Below are 17269 nucleotides of genomic sequence, written 5' to 3'. Positions count from 1 at the left end.
TAGATGAGGAAAGATGGGAAGAACCTTGAGTGGAACACCATAAAAGCCAGCCAAATGACCGATTTGTGTGCCATAGATCCTATGTAATCCTGTGTTATAAGAATTGCCACACTAGCAGACATCCGACTCAGAAACACTTTGGGTTAGAACTTGGCTTGGGTCAGATATCGACATCAAATGGACACAGGAAACAATCCCTGTGACCAAAAACAGAGAGCCAAGAATCTTGCAAACTTGATGCTCAGACCTCACTGTGTCACAGTGGTGAGCTATGGGCACTAATTAGACCCACTAGTCTGAACCTAGCATAATTTTCCCATAGATTCAGGAAGTCAAGTGGCATGGAAGTGGTCGGAGACGATTCGACAATGATGCAGGCTGGCAGTCACATGTAGTTTGGCTGGATAGCCAGGAGGAGCAAGCCAAATAAAAACTTTATAAAGCTTTCTTTCTTTGACTTCTTGTGACCCTTTTAAGGAGTATGATTGCAGCCAGCACTAACTGCGTAGATCATTGACTGCAGGAGTTTACTGAAGGAACAGGAAGCATAAATATGATGTGCTGCCTTATCATAGATTATCATAGAATTTACAGTGCAGAAGGAGGCCATTCAGCCCATCGAGTTTGCACCGGCTCTTGGAAAGAGCACCCTACCCAAGGTCAACACCTCCACCCTATCCCCATAACCCAGTAACCCCACCCAACACTAAGGGCAATTTTGGACACTAAGGGCAATTTATCATAGCCAATCCACCTAACCTGCATATCTTTGGACTGTGGGAGGAAACCGGAGCACCCGGAGGAAACCCACGCACACACGGGGAGGATGTGCAGACTCCGCACAGACAGTGACCCAAGCCGGAATCTAACCTGGGACCCTGGAGCTGTGAAGCAATTGTGCTATCCACAATGCTACCGTGCTGCCCCGCTTTGAAATAGCATTGTGTATTTGTAGCAGTCTGTCAGACGTCATTTGATTGGTTAGTCAAGTAAATGAGCAAGTGCTATTTATTTGGGGGTCTGTTCATTTTCATTTAGCCAGCTGGAAGATTTAAAACGTGCCCATCACACATTCTGGACATGCTGAAAGCAATCAAAAATATAACTTGTTCAGCAAATATAATTGTCATTTTATTCTGAAAAGTGAACACTGTATGAAGTTTTCTCTTTACCAGACATGTGTCCTGCTCAACCAAAAATCTATGGCTTTTTCAGTTGGGTCATAATCCACAAGGAGATTGGCAGGACATACATGATTGGAAATTGCTCCCGGTAGCTATAATGGCATTTTTACTTACTTCAGTTTAAAAATGTAACACTACTAAAAAGTAAACATTACTTAATAAATGAATAAACTACAAAAAAGGTATCCTGTAGTAATTTGTTTACACAACCAAAAAACCCCACCTTGTGTTTGTACATGGTACTGCACCCTCCATAGATATGTAACTTTTTCCTCTTGGAATTCACAGGATACCTTTTACTTACTTCATCAAACAAAATCTTCCAGTGTCCTTTTAAACAAAGTCCTCTGTGAATGGACTTGGTGTGGCAAGGTTCCCTCTGGTGATTCCATGGTCTCTAACTTTTCACAATACTTGGTTTCTCAAACCTGAGTTCTAGCCACAATAGCCAGTCACTTGGTGGTTGACCCCCAAATGCGTTCCTTTTCTTTTGCCTGGCATAGCAGCACTTGTTGAGGGTCTTCTTCTCCTTCAGTTTCTATGACTCTGAGAGTCTGTAGGTCCAGAGCAGTAAGGTTTCCTCCTTTATGGCCAGTGTTAAAACTCACACCTGATTTTAAATAGGTTTTGACCTGGGCCCACTGTTCCCATGGCAACCAGGTCACATGGGCTTATTGCTGGCAGAGTTCAGCGCAACTTCACACTGCCACCTCCATTCCAAGGCATTCAGTTTTATCTAAAATTAAAAGGGAAAGTTTAAAACATAACCATCTTAGGGAGTTTAGTGATCTTAACACTGAACACTACTCAATGGCGCTTGGAGAGCACGTGTGAATATTGTGTAAGGGTACCACTGGACTCGGTTGTAATGTGCTGCCCACTCATGCCCCACAGTCAAATAAAATGCTATGGTTTATTGGAAGGACTTTCACGTGAATCAAGTGAGCATTTTATTGTTTTAAATTGAATAAAATACATATTCAATAAGCAGACCTGTTTAAATGAGATACCATATCAAAATTGCGAGGGTAATACAGTAGAGATTTATTTTGTTAAGTAAATGATATCCAACAGATACTTTGAATGTGTTTTTAAAAATATATATATTTATTAAAGTTTTTTAACACAATTTTTCTCCCTTACAAACTATAACCCCCCCCCCCCCCCCCCCACCGTAACAAAAAAAAAACGAGAAATCGCGCAGAGCAAGATATATACATGGCAAAATGATATATTTACACAGCTTTGTACACTGGCCCTCACCCGTACGTGCCAGTTTCCCCAACCCTTCATGTTATCTCTTGCTCATCCACCCTCCCAGGCAGTCCCCCCTTTACCCCCCGCCCCCGCCCTCCAAGGACGTCCCCTCCACCCCCTCCCCCCCTCCCCCAAGATTGCTGCTGCTGCTGACCGACCTTCCTCTAACGCTCCGCGAGATAGTCTAGGAACGGTTGCCACCGCCTGTAGAACCCCTGCGCAGACCCTCTCGAGGCAAACTTAATCCTCCCCAACTTTATAAACCCAGCCATATCATTTATCCAGGCCTCCAGGCTGGGGGGCTTCGCCTCCTTCCACATTAGCAAGATCCTTCGCCGGGCTACTAGGGACGCAAAGGCCAGAATACCGGCCTCTTTCGCCTCCTGCACTCCCGGTTCGTCCACTACTCCAAATATTGCTAGCCCCCAGCTTGGCTTGACCCGGACTTTCACCACCTGAGATATTGCTCCCGCCACTCCTCTCCAGAGCCCCTCCAGTGCCGGCATGACCAAAACATATGGACATGGTTCGCCGGGCTCCCTGAGCACCTTCCACATCTGTCCTCTACCCCAAAGAACCTACTCAACCTCGCCCCCGTCAAGTGCGCTCTGTGGACCACCTTAAATTGTATCAGGCTGAGCCTGGCACACGAGGAGGAGGAATTAACCCTACCTAGGGCATCAGCCCACAGACCTTCCTCGATCTCCTCCCCCATCTCCTCCTCCCATTTACCCTTCAACTCTTCTACCAGCGCTTCCCCCTCTTCTTTCAACTCCTGGTGTATTTCCGACACCTTGCCCTCCCCGACCCATATACCCGAGATCACCCTATCTTGAACTTCTCGGTAGCAACGGGAATTCCCTCACCTGTCGCCTCACAAAAGCCCTCACCTGCATATATCTAAAGGCATTTCCCGGGGGTAACTTGAACTTCTCCTCCAGTGCCCCTAGGCTCGCAAATGTCCCGTCGATGAACAGGTCCCCCATTCATCCAATCCCCGCCCGATGCCAGCTCTGGAACCCCACGTCCATCTTCCCCGGGACAAACCAGTGGTTACCCCTGATCGGGGACCACACCGATGCTCCCATTGCACCCCGGTGCCGTCTCCACTGGCCCCAGATCCTTAGCGTTGCCGCCACCACCGGGCCCGTTGTATACTTTGGCGGCGAGAGTGGCAGCGGTGCCGTCACCAATGCCCCCAGGCTCGTTCCTTTACAGGGCGCCATCTCCATCCTCTTCCATGCCGCCCCCTCTCCCTCCATGACCGACTTGCGGATCATCACCACATTTGCTGCCCAGTAGTAGCTCCCCAGGTTTGGCAGCGCCAACCCTCCTCGGTCCATACTGCGTTCCAGGAACCCTCTCGTTACTCTCGGGGTCTTATTCGCCCACACAAACCCCATAATACTCCTGCCTACTCTCTTAAAAAAGGCCTTAGTGATCACGATGGGAAGGCACTGAAACACAAACAGAAACCTCGGAAGGACCACCATTTTTACCGACTGCACTCTACCCGCCAGTGAGAGCGGTAACATGTCCAATCTTTTGAAATCCTCCTCCATTTGCTCCACCAACCTCGTCAGATTCAGTTTATGTAGGGTCCCCCAACTCCTGGCTACCTGGATCCCCAGATACCGAAAGCTCCCCTCCGCCCTCCTCAGCGGTAGGTCCCCTATCCCTCTTTCTTGGTCCCCCGCCTGTAATACAAAGAGCTCACTCTTCCCTACATTGAGCTTATAGCCCGAAAACTCCCCAAACTCCCTTAGAGTCTGCATGACCTCCACCATCCCCTCCATTGGATCCGCCACGTACAGCAACAGGTTATCCGCATATAGCGACACCCGATGCTCTTCTCCCCCTCGGACCACCCCCCTCCATTTTGAATGTGTTTTGTTGATGGTAGAATGTGTTCTAGAATTAAAGAAAATGAGCAAAAATTACTTTGTCTGATAGAAAGAATACAGGTTTTTAAATGAGCTGAATAATTCAGCCAGTGATGAACAGATATTTTAGGCATGAGTTTCACTGCGAACACTCTATAGTTCAAAAGAACGGGCAGGATTTTCCATTAGCCGACACCAAAATTGGGAAGTGCGATCGGGTGGAGACTAGCTTCCGACGGCAAAATCGTGACAGGCACCAGTTTGATGCCAAATCTTGATTCTCCGTCACCTCAAAAGCGGCGTCAATGCGTTTCACTCAGCGTGTACTTTAAACCGTTTGCATATAATTAGTGGGCCCACCCGCGATTCTCCAGCTCCGACTGGCTGAATTCTCGACGGCGCAGTCCACTTGTGCTTTCAAAAATTGTGCTTTGTGGCTGCTGAGAGAGAGAGAGAGTGTACGGGCAGTGTCCAACATCGCCATACTTTGCTGACAGTCACGCCGTTGGACGGGGAGCTTCTGCCAGGCCCGGGGGGAGAAGTGGGGGGTGGCCAGGAGGTGGGCTGTGGGGTCGGTGTGGACGGGTATGTGACAGCCTGCTTTAAACCTAGTGCCATGGGTCGTATAGGTGTGCCCCCCCCCCCCCCCCGCCCCCCCGGGGCACACCCTGGGTTCCCTCTGACCCATCAACTGTATGGGCGCTCCAGCACAACCTGTCCCATCTTTTTGGCTTCGATAAGTGTGTGTGTGGGGAGTGTAATGCAGCTACAGCTTGTCAGCCCTCTGAGTGTCGACCACAGACCTGGAGAATCCCGCACTGTTTTCCCTGGGAATCGATGGTGTTCCAGGCGGCACTGGTGCTAGCCCCTCAACGGTAGCGGAATTGGTGCAGGTGCGGCGCCAATTTTTCTGTCGCAATAGTCCACGGATTCTCTGTTGGCGTCAACACGAGCGGAGAATCATGTATGTATGCTATGCTCAAGTGATTCTCGGAGCTGAGGTCTAAATTTGCACTCATGAGTCGAGAGTGCAGTCAGGAAAATTCCCGTCCCGACTTCGCAAACCTGACTTGGTGGTGGTGATGGAATTGTGCCCTGGACCCTCAGATTTTTGTTCCAGAGGGTGAGGGTGAGAGGATAGTTATTTATAGGCGTTGGGCCCTAATAATGCTGCAGAGGCAACCACAGGGGCTGGACTGCTAGGTACAGCCTGCCTCGGTGCTCGAGGACTTTGTCCCAGTTACACTGGCAACAAGAAAACACAAAACAGCCCTCTCCCCCCACCCCCCACACCCCCCCCACCCCCCCACCCCCGCATCTTAATTTCTGATATCCATTTTGTTGTAATTCTATAGATTGAATTTTTAACTTCTCAGCTTATCAGTTCCCTTCATTATTCTAAACAATTAAATCATTTCCCCATCAATCTTCCTTTTCGTGACAAAATTGAAATAATCTCTCATCTTGCTTTTAATTCTGAAGGTAAAGGAAATACACAAGTATTCATGCTGCCCAACAGACAATAAATTTATAGAACGGAATGGAATAGGATCCCTACAGTGCAGAAGGAGGCCATTCGGCCCATCGAGACTGCACCAACCCTCCAAAAGAACACCCATCCCAGTAACTCAGTAACCTCGCCTACCTTTTTGGACACTAAGGTACAATTTAGTGTGGCCAATCCACCTAACCTGTACACCTTTGGACTATGGGAGGAAACCGGAGCACCCGAAGGAAATCCATGCAGACACAGGGAGAATGTACCAACTCCACACAGCCACCCACGAATGGAATTGAACCCAGGTCCCTGCCGCTGTGAGGCAGCAATGCTAACCACTGTGCCACCGTGCCGCCTCCTTTTTTAGAATTCCTCTGGTGCAGAAGTAGGCCATCCGACCCCTGAAAGAGCACCCAACCTAGGCCCACTCCCCCACTCTATTCGTGTAACCCCATCTAGCCATTTACGTTTGACCAAACCTAGAGTACTTCATTTGTTGTCACTCTCCTTTTCCCTATCACTTCAGTATATTGGTTCCTTTGTTTTATATTCAATTCATCAATATGTAAACTTTGGCCCTCTGTTATAAAATTCCTGTTTCAGATTGTGTCGGTGTTACAAATAATCCGTGAACTGACGATTAATCATGAATGATGGATGGCCATTGACCTGAAACGTAAACCCTCCACGGATCGTGCCTGACCCGCTGACTATTTCCAGCATTTTCTGTTTTTATTTAAGAATTCCAGCATCTGCAGTATTTTGCTATAATGATTAGTCACCTCCTCAAAGGATGGACAACAATTGTTGGACTTTCCAGTGATTCCGACATCCCATGAATGAATCAAGGCAAATCAAATACAACCTTTCGCTCTCATTAAGGGATTAGGGAAAATTTTACTAAATCTAATCACAGCAAAAATTTACAATAATTGTACACATAGCACAAAAACTTTCCCTCCCATCTCCTATTTCTGTTCTTGGGCCATACACTGCAAGGATGTGCATCCCGGTGTAAATTCACAGGGTCGATGGGAGGTCGTTTGATTGATGTACCAATGGTACATGTCACTGGGTCAATGAGTCACAAATTAAAGGGTAAATATGCTGGGTTCGGGGAGGGGGCGGGGCAGGTTGGAGTTGCTAGTTTCAGAACCTGTTAACGACTCCAATTGAACCCTTTCTAAGGAAGGTACATTTAATCAATTTTTAAAAAGGCACATTCCTTTATGGTTGGCCTGTGAACCATAGTCTTAGCCTGAATCCTCAGCTGAGATCCACTGCCATCATTCAGCGGTTCGATGTCGGCCTATCTTTAACTCGGCAATAATAATAATGTAATATAATAATCACTTATTGTCACAAGTAGGCTTCAATGAAGTTACTGTGAAAGGGCACTAATTGCCACATTCCGGCGCCTGTTCGGGGAGGCCGGTACGGGAATTGAACCCACGCTGCTGGCCTTGTTCTGCATTACAAGCCAGCTGTTTAGCCCACTGAGCTAAACCAGCCCCTAAGCCACTGGATGTTTGTAAAAGCCAGCGACTCGGGAATTCCTGGCTTTGATGGTGCCTGTTGCTTCATGTGTTGGTGGCCTAGTTTGAGATGAGCATGGGCCCCTCCTCAGCATGGGAGCTTTCAGACCCAGTCTAATCTGAAGCTCTTCTAGCAGTATTGCAGTGGAAGGGCCAAAGATCATCTGTTATTTGTCAGTGTTAAAAACGATTTACCATCATTCCTCTTGGAACCTAATTTTATGTAAATCCCTTCAAATTATTTATTTGTAAGTGAAATCTCTTAGTTGACATAAGTGACAATTGTCAGGCAGAGGTCAAAGGTTAAATTTCCACACGACATTGATGTAAACAATATCCATCTAAATGAATTCCTAATCAAGACGACTCTTCACTTTCTTTGTCTAACATGCCAACCAATTTTCCATTTCCCCGTTTCTGGATATCTTGGTTGGAATTTGTCCATATATATATTTAAAACTGAGACATACAACATCATGAAACTTTTCTCTTCATCCACTAGTTTAGTTGCATTCTGAAACCATTCCAATAAATATATTGAGCATGGCCTGTTTTTTTAATGAGCTGAAGTTGGCTCTCATTTCTGTCTTTCACTGTCAAGGTAGCCAACCTGTCATTTCCAGGTTCGTGCCTTTTGACCTTTCGTGAAGATTGCCGTCACATTAGCCATTTCTAGCCATGTTATTTCCAATGAATTTTATGTTCTCAGGAATGGTATGTACAGATTCTTCTTCTTGAGGCCAAAGAGCATCCATTATTGCTAATAGGAGCAAGCTGTTTCACTAAATTCTTTTTGAATTCCCAGTGATTGAAGTCAGCTTTTAACCTATTAACTCCGTGGTCTGCTCATTAATCATCCAACTGTGACCTATAATCAAGTGACAACAGTCGCCGATATGTAATAATAGCTAAATCATAAACTGATGCGTGGCTTTACTTCAAAATGCATAAGGCCATTGAATTTGCCTGATCTGCTGTGTTAAATGTCAGCTATTGAATATAATTTACCTTATTTAAATCCTTTTCCAACAGTAAAATATTTAATGGTGTGTTTTATTGAAAAATATACTGTTATAGGGTATTTGTTGTCATGTATGATATTTTGATCACATGACATACACGTTTTTCATCAAGATCAAAAGAGAAAAAAACAATGAAGGATGATTTAGTATTCTTAGAACTTGAGGGCAATGAACAAGGCTGCAGTTTTGAGTCCTTGTCCTTTGTTTTCATGTGTTCCTTATTAAATCTAGATGCATGTTTCATAGAAACACAACTTGTCCCTCTTCCTGCTGTAAATATTACTTTGCATTCTTTCTTTTTCCTACTTACTTTTTCCCTCTACTCCTGAGTGCATTGATTCAGCTTGGAGTACAGTTCTGCAGTCTACCAGTATTGCTCCTAAGTTTCCATTCCATTCCACGCTTATACAGTGTGTAGTTCCATTCTGGCCGTCTCATAGCCATGCTTGGCTGTGCGGTTATTAGAAGTGCACGGGGATACTCTTAGCCCTGAGCTAGTGACTAGAACCAATCATTATTTTTTATTATGGAGCTCTCATCTTTGCTAACTCTTAACATAAATTGTGCCTGTTCATCCTTTTGAAATGCTGTTATGCCAGCCCTTATAAATGATAGCTGCCCTGCACTTAGCTTGACAGTCATGTCTGTGTGAAACATTGTACAACCTCTTAGCTCAATCTCTTGTCTACCATTTTCTTGTGGGTATGTTACTTTGATATTAATAATGTTACTACTTTGAGTGCTGCAAGGATCTTGAATGCAATTAGTTTATTCCTCAGGTGTTTATCCTAATATTGCTTGCTTTAATGTAAAAGCATCTTACCCTCTCCTGGAACAGATTGGGTGGAATTTACTTGTCAGCAGCCAGCAAACGGTACTCATTATTTATTACATTCATCCATAGACTTTCCATGGGACTTGAGGTGATTAGAAATTCATTTAATCTCTGCATCTTCTACGGGGTTCTGGAACATGTGTGAACAGAATAAACAATAGTCTATTCCTTAACCAATCAGACTAGAAACATTCTCAGTGAAAATTGGGTAATGCTAGATTTTTCTACAATTTAATTTCCTTGGAATCAGAGAAAAACTAACAAGGCAGCTTTTATTGCTCAATTCTACTTCCTTAAGGCTGTGACTGCATAAAAAAATAAACAACAGACTTAAATTGGTATGTAGACCTTTCACAACCTCAGCAATTCCCAAAATGTTTAACAGGCACAATGAAGCACTCTTGAAGTGTATTCACCAATGCAACAGGAAATATTTTTTGGACTGGAGTCATATGAAGGCCAGACTATGGAGAAGTCCTTGGTTCCCTTCCTTGAATGACATTAATGATACAATTGATTTCCTGCAATAGTCCAACACTATTCATAGTCAAGTTTTGCAATGTTGTTCATTGAATTAATTGTACCATGGTGACTTTTAAACCTTTAACCTATTAGTTTAGATCATAGATCATAGAATTTACAGTGCAGAAGGAGGCCATTCGGCCCATCGAGTCTGAACCGGCTCTTTGGAAAGAGCACCCTACCCAAGCCCACACCTCCACCCTATCCCAGTAACCCCACCCGGCACTAAGGGCAATTTTGGACACTAAGGGCAATTTAGCATGGCCAATTCACCTAACCTGCACATCTTTGGACTGTGGGAGGAAACCGGAGCACCCGGAGGAAACCCACGCACACACGGGGAGAATGTGCAGACTCCGCACAGACAGTGACCCAAGCCGGGAATCGAACCTGGGACCCTGGAGCTGTGAAGCAATTGTGCTAACCACTATGCTACCGTTACTAAACATTAAATGCCTCCTAACATTTCAGTGGAAAGCAACTACTCTATAGTTTGCAGTAAGATTTCAGCTTGATTCTGGTTTTGTAATCTATTATGATCCCCGTGAGGATCCATAATCCAAACATAACCAACTTTGCACAATGACATCTAAATGAAGAAATTACAAACAAAATGTCATTTTCTGTAACTTTTAATTTAACACAAATCATAATCAATGTAGATTAAATATAAGGTGACAAGAAAATCACAGTTGGTACAAATTATAAATTACAGGTGGAATGGAAGTTACTGCAGGGACTATGGCTGGGATTTTCCGCTCCCTCCAACCCCTCGGTGTGTTTTCCAGCAGCGGAGGAGGTGTGTCATTGGCTGCCAGCGGGATCTTCCGGTGCCACCCAAGTTGACAGAGACTTGCCCAGTTCACCTGCCCCGCTGCTGGGGAGCTCATCATGGAGGTCACCTTCGGCAGGACCAGAAGATCCTGCTGGGGGAACGGGCTAGAAAATCCTGCCCTAACCATTGACTGAGTGAGTAGTCCACTCCGCCTGTAATGTTCCAGTTTCAGCCACATATTTTGTCAAACCAAAATTCCAGTCCATTTCCTTCAAGGGCTTGGCCAATTCTCTGCAGCTTCTGTGTGATCTTCCTGGTCCGGCAAGAATTTCCTTCTGGAATATTCTCAGCTCTCCAGTCCAGCTCTTCAGTTTCTGCCTCTCTTTCTGTCGGTATACCCCATGGCTCACCTATTTTAACTTCCTTCCTGTTGGTAGTGCTTCCAGGTTAAGGGTTGCCAGGTTACATGGACTAGTACTTCTTATTGAGCAAATATTACAAGTGATGCAGACACTTGAAATTCTTTCCCCAATATTAAAAACCATTACAGGTTCTCCAAAGATTTTTAAGTAATTACTATTTTTCCTACCTGTTCTTGCTCCGTAGATCAAAGGCCATCACAAGTCTGACATATATGTTTCATAATTGATGTGACATGTGATTTTATATATTCCAGACTTTAAAAAATGGGTTTAGTGTCATTCCCTGTGGATAACGTTAAATGTTCATCTTACCAACAATACTGTTCTTATTAGCATTTGCATATTTGACATTGCTGCAGATTTTAATGAGGCGATACCAGAGACGGAAAGACTTGACAGCAGCTTGCAGAAGGCTCGGGCCCAGCTCTCTGTTAAGGCAAGGCGGCAGCGGCCATCTAGATCGCGCCTACGTGATAGCATAAGCTCAACAGAGGGAGATGACAGTTTGGAAAGAAAGGTAAGCGATTTTTATCTTTGACCGTAGGACCAAAAGGCCCCCCTCCATCACCTAGCATGGGTCATTTAGCAACAGCAAGGTGAAGTTCAGCTGTACATCTGGCAAATCCCAGGTTCAATTCAAACCGATGGCGAGTTAGCTATTCTCTGACAGCCACTAAGTAGCAGAGGTATTTTAACTGTCCTGATTAGTGCTGAGTAAGCACTGCTGGAAATTGATGTGCATGGACATAATATGAGACAATACTAGACTGGGCCTTGATACCTACCATGATGGTAAAACAGGCTCCTACCAGTCACTACTTAGACTCACAAATGAAGAATGGGCTTTTGGGTGAGATGGTGAAATGTGCACAGGGAGTAACACTCCAATGAGATTCTAAATCTTCAGTCAAGGGTCAAGCAAGACAATAAAAAAGCAGAGATAATGAGATGCATGTGATGGAATGGCATCTAAGCACCAGGTAATAAAGGCCAAATAGGATGGCATTTAGCTTTTTACAAGTTGACCAAACTGGTTGCACTTTGCTTACAATCTATATTGTTTTGCTTTCTACAATTTTAGGCTACAGATAGTTATGGAAGCCCACTGCACAGTATGAGATCTCCTTTACATTCCTCATTGCGGGGCTCTTCCCCATCTTCAGAATCTGCTATCTCTTCAGCATCTCCCTCACATCGAGCAGCGTCCTTCTCTTTCGATGTTAACATAGTGAGGAGAACGTTTGAAGAAGGGGAACAGGCATCAATGGCAATGACACGTTACCAGTCTCTGACTGATGCTTCCTCCCAGGAAGCACTGGGCTTGACCCCTACCAGTTCTCCCTCCAAATCATGCCACAGCTCTGACACCTCTCCGATTCATATGAGGAGAGAGAGAAGAACGGAAAAACACAGTGAAGGTGCTGTTATTCTCTTTTGCTTGTCATGTTTCTTACTGAGATATTTTTGTCTTTATATTTGGACTGAACATGGTACAATACATTAAGCAGTAAAAACAAAGCTAATGGTTTAAATTATACATGTGGAACCAGCGTGCTGGACTATGGACAAGTATGAATGCACATTTATATCATAGGGTTCTCTATCTTTGCAACATTGCTGTGAGTGCCTGGCAGTGGCTATAGCAGGTCAAGGAAGACATCCTGAGCTGTTCCGACATCGCATCCTTATAATTACGGCAGAGTGGCCTTGTCAGAATCCGCAACGTTCAAACACTGACACAAAGCCCTTAGAATAACATGTGTTCATTTTTGGCAAGTCTGTCCAGCGTTTAAGACAGATTTTGGGGGAGTGGGGGCAATTTTAACCTAACCCTTGTGTTGGAAAACAGACAGGATTGGGTGCATTGATGGTTTTATACCAGGTCCAATTTTACTCTTCGCTGAGGTCAATGGAAAGCGATTGGGTGGAGTATTAATCCAACATTCCACCCGATCCTGGGAATTGCCCAACTGTACAGTGAGAATAAGATGATCCCCACTTGCAGGGGCCACCTTTGGCTTCATGCAGCATGAAGATCTTTTATCAATACAAGGGGCACCTTGAGTAGGTTATCGGGTCACTGAATGACCAGCTGCAAGTGGCCACTCAGTCTTGGTAATGGGTGATTAACTGTGACTGGCCAGGGGCCTCTTGTGTGACTCTGCATCTCATTGAGGACACTGCTCCCTGTTCACACCTGGGCATGAATCGGCCACTTCCCCTTTCACCTCATGAGTACCGTTTATGATATGCAGGGTTGTGAGCTTGTTATTATCAGTGCCTCTTGCCAGGCCATACCAGATCATTGAAAAGCTTGTGGCTTTGCACCCATGCACATGCGGTCATCCCGAGGCAGCTAACTTCCTCAACCATCTCCAGCCACTTCTGCATGAGGTTTTCTGGACTCCTCGTCCTGCCCCCTGTCAACAGTTCCGATCTTCTCATTGCCTGCAGGAGCACCTCCAGGGAAGCATCACTGAGATAGGTACACACTCTATTTCAAGGACAATGAAAACCTTTTATAGGAGAAAGAAAAGGTAGAGAGTCTCGTGTCAGGCAAGTCATTAGTAGTGATTTCTCAGCTGTGGAATTGCAGCGTTTATCTGTGTGGATAGCACGGGATGTAACCAAATGCAACTGGGAAAAATAATAAATGGAAAGTAAATGTTACCTCCACAAGCAAATGTCAATTATGTGAAAAGTGAATATTTGCATTAAGCTAATAGAATTCAGAGCTCTCCAATGACACAGCTCAGTAAACCTACATCCCAAACATTGAGCCAGGCAGACAAGGAATGCCCACCTTCAATTTTCTGCCTGTATGAGGTAGCTGATCTCAGCTGTGTTGGCAACAGGGCACCACAACTGGCTTCCGTGCTATTAGACAGGGAACAGGAAAACAGCCAGGATTCCAGCTCATTGACGCTATCCAGTGAAGCTTGTTGGAAATGTGTGTAGATGCTGGGTCAGGACAGAAGCTGTTTGGCTGTGGTCTCCCCAAGATTAAATAGCTTGCAGCATTCCCTTTCCCACGTTTGATGTGTTGGGTGTTCTGGATCACATACAGGTCACCAACACTTGAAAGAGTGCAACACTATTTTATTGAATCATTAACTGTTTAAACATACTTAGACTGTGGGTTAATATACTAGCTTTAACTAAAGACCTTTGCCTTGTCCTAACCAGTCGATGCACTCAGGACATGGTGAATGTCTGTGTTGCAGGCTGTGAGCTCTGTCCTCTTAGCTAGCTGCAACTCGAATGCGCGGGAACTCTGATGCCCCCTGTCTTTATAGTGCGTGTGCTCTCACTGGTGATTGGCTGCGGTGTTGTGTGTGTTGATTGGTCCCATTGTATGTACATCAGTGTGTGTCTGCACCATGATATACTGGTGTATATTATGACATCCCCCTTTTATAAAAAATGTACCTGCGTGGCAATAAATAATGTATGGTGAATGTTCCTGACTACGAAATATTTACAGGACTATGTACATAAAAACTAAGCTATTTACATGGGAAGGTGCCTGGTGCAGAAAAAACAGTGTGTCACAAGAATAACGAGATGAACACTATATACAAACCACTTGAATGATTAACCAGAAGAACAGAACAAATCAGAAAGTCCATAAGTCCACAAAGTTCACAAATTAAGTCTCTGAGGCGGGTGACGAATTCTGGTTGACCGCCTCAAGGGTGGGTCGGGAGCCGCCGGCTGAGGAGCGGGCTGGACTGCGTCAGAGTGAGGGGGATGCAGAGTGACCGGAATCTCTGCATAGACCAGGTCAGGGTCAACAGGAGGGTGGGGCAATGGTGGAGGATCATGTAGCGAGCGCAGAACGAGACGAAGGGCACGTCGATTGTGGCGCAGAATGGAGCCATCCGGTAGACGAACCAGGAACGAGCGGGGAGCCACCTGCCGAAGAACCACAGCGGTTGCAGACCAGCCACCATCTGGAAGATGGATGCTGATGTTGTCATCTGGAGCCAGAGCAGGGAGATCAGCTGCACAGGAGTCATGAGCCGCCTTGTGCTGTGCACGAGACCGTTGCATTCGTTGAAGGACCCGAACGTGGTCGAGGTCTGGGACATGAATGGACGGCACTGTCGTCCTCAGGGTGCGACCCATGAGCAGCTGGGCTGGTGACAGGCCAGTGGACAGTGGGGCCGAGCGATAGGCGAGCAGGGCGAGGTAGAAACGGACCCAGCATCGGCAGCCTTGCAGAGGAGCCGTTTGACTATGTGGGCGCCCTTCTCCGCTTTGCCGTTGGATTGGGGGTACAGGGGACTGGATGTCACATGCACAAAGTTGTACCTCCTGGCAAAGTTGGACCATTCCTGGCTTGCGAAACAGGGGCCATGTCCGACATCACAGTGAGTGGGATGCCATGTCGAGCAAAGGTGTCCTTACAGGCATGGATGACTGCAGACGATGTGATGTCGTGTAAACGTACCACCTCCGGGTAGTTTGAAAAGTAGTCTACAATCAGGACATAGTCCCTGCCCAGCACGTGGAACAGGTCGATGTCGACCTTGGACCAAGGGGACGTGACCAACTCATGGGGCTGTAGGGTTTCACGTGGTTGGGCCGGCTGGAAGCGCTAACAAGTGGGGCAGTTGAACACTGTGTTGGCGATGTCATCATTGATGCCGGGCCAGTACACTGCCTCTCGGGCCTGTCAGCGGCACTTTTCCACGCCAAGGTGGCCCTCGTGTAGCTGTTCCAAGACGAGCTGGCGCATGCTGTGTGGGATGACAATGCGGTCCAGTTTCAGGAGAACACCATCGACTACCGCCAGATCATCTCTGATGTTGTAGAACTGCGGGCATTGGCCCTTGAGCCACCCGTCTGTTAGGTGGCGCATGACACGCTGTAGCAAAGGGTCAGCCACTGTCTCGCGGCGAATTTGGATGAGGCGTTCATCCGTGGCAGGTAGATTGGAGGCGACATAGGCCACATGGGCGTCAACCTGACAGACGAATCCCGCTGGGTCACATGGAGTGTTGACTGCCCTGGACAGAGCGTCGGCAATGATTAGGTCTTTGCCTGGGGTGTACACCAGCTGGAAGTCGTATCGCCGGAGCTTGAGCAGAATACGCTGGAGGCGAGGCGTCATGACATTCAAGTCTTTCTGTATTATATTGACCAGCGGGCGATGGTCGTCTGGACGGTGAATTGGGGAAGGCTGTACACATAATCATGAAACTTGACGACACCAGTCAAAAGGCCCAGGCGCTCCTTTTCTACCTGCGCGTAGCGCTGTTCCGTGGGGGTCATGGCGCGTGTCGCATATGCCACGGGGGCCCATGATGAGGCCTCATCGCGTTGCAGGAGCACTGCCCCAATGCCAGATTGGCTGGCATCGGTCAAAATTTTTGTCTCTTTCGCTTGATCAAAAAAGGCTAAGACCGGGGCCGTGGTGAGTTTGGTTTTGAGTTCTCTCCATTCGCGCTCATGGGCAGGAAGCCATTGGAAGTCTGTTGTTTTCCTGACCAGGTTCCTGAGAGCCGTGGTTTGAGAGGCGAGGTTAGGGATGAACTTCCCTCGGAAGTTGACCATGCCCAGAAATCAGAGGACCGCCTTCTTGTCCTCTGGCGTTTTCATTGCTGTGATAGCAGCCACCTTGTCCGCATCTGGCCGCACACCCAACTGGGAGATGTGGTCCCCTAGGAACTTGAGTTCCGTCTGACCAAAGGAGCATTTGGCTCTTTTGAAGCGTAGGCCCTGCTCCCGTATGCGTTTGAACACGCGCTGGAGGCGACTGACATGCTCCTGCGGGGTGGTGGACCAAATGATTATGTCATCGACATAGACACGAACACCTTCAATGCCTTCCATCATTTGTTCCATAATCCTGTGGAACACTTCTGAAGCCGATATGACCCCAAACGGTATCCTGTTGTAACAATATCTGCCAAAGGGGGTGTTAAAGGTACACAGTTTCCTGCTGGATTTGTCGAGCTGGATTTGACAGAATCCTTTCGAGGCGTCAAGTTTGGTGAAGAGCTTGGTGCGAGTCTTCTCGCATGTGATCTCTTCGCACTTGGGAATTGGATAATGCTCCCTCATGATATTGCGATTCAGATCCTTGGGATCAATGCAAATTCTCAGCTTGCCAGAAGGCTTTTTTACACACACCATGGAACTGACCCAGTCAGTTGGTTCTGTAACTCTGGAGATCACTCCTTGGTCTTGGAGGTCCTGCAGCTGCTGCTTGAGGCAGTCCTTGAGGGGTGCTGGGACTCTGCGAGGTGCATGCACCACAGGCGTGGCGTTTTGTTTGAGTAGGATCTTGTAAGTATATGGGAGCGTGCCCATGCCTTTGAAGACGTCGCG

At 46.6% G+C, this 17269-nt stretch overlaps 1 protein-coding gene across 1 annotated transcript in view; it reads left to right on the top strand.

Annotated features, from left to right (window-relative positions):
• Positions 1-17269, top strand: part of LOC140398454 (sterile alpha motif domain-containing protein 14-like) — a 495360-nt gene that overhangs the window by 361647 nt on the left and 116444 nt on the right. The window contains exons 3-4 of the mRNA XM_072487148.1: positions 11293-11450; positions 12015-12351. Coding sequence (XP_072343249.1) covers positions 11293-11450; positions 12015-12351 — 495 coding nt within the window. The remainder of the gene's footprint in view (positions 1-11292; positions 11451-12014; positions 12352-17269) is intronic.

Source organism: Scyliorhinus torazame, chromosome 21 (genome assembly GCF_047496885.1).
Source record: "Scyliorhinus torazame isolate Kashiwa2021f chromosome 21, sScyTor2.1, whole genome shotgun sequence".
In the NCBI taxonomy this organism is placed as follows: Eukaryota; Metazoa; Chordata; class Chondrichthyes; order Carcharhiniformes; family Scyliorhinidae; genus Scyliorhinus; species Scyliorhinus torazame.
This window is presented reverse-complemented; position numbering and strand designations above follow the sequence as displayed.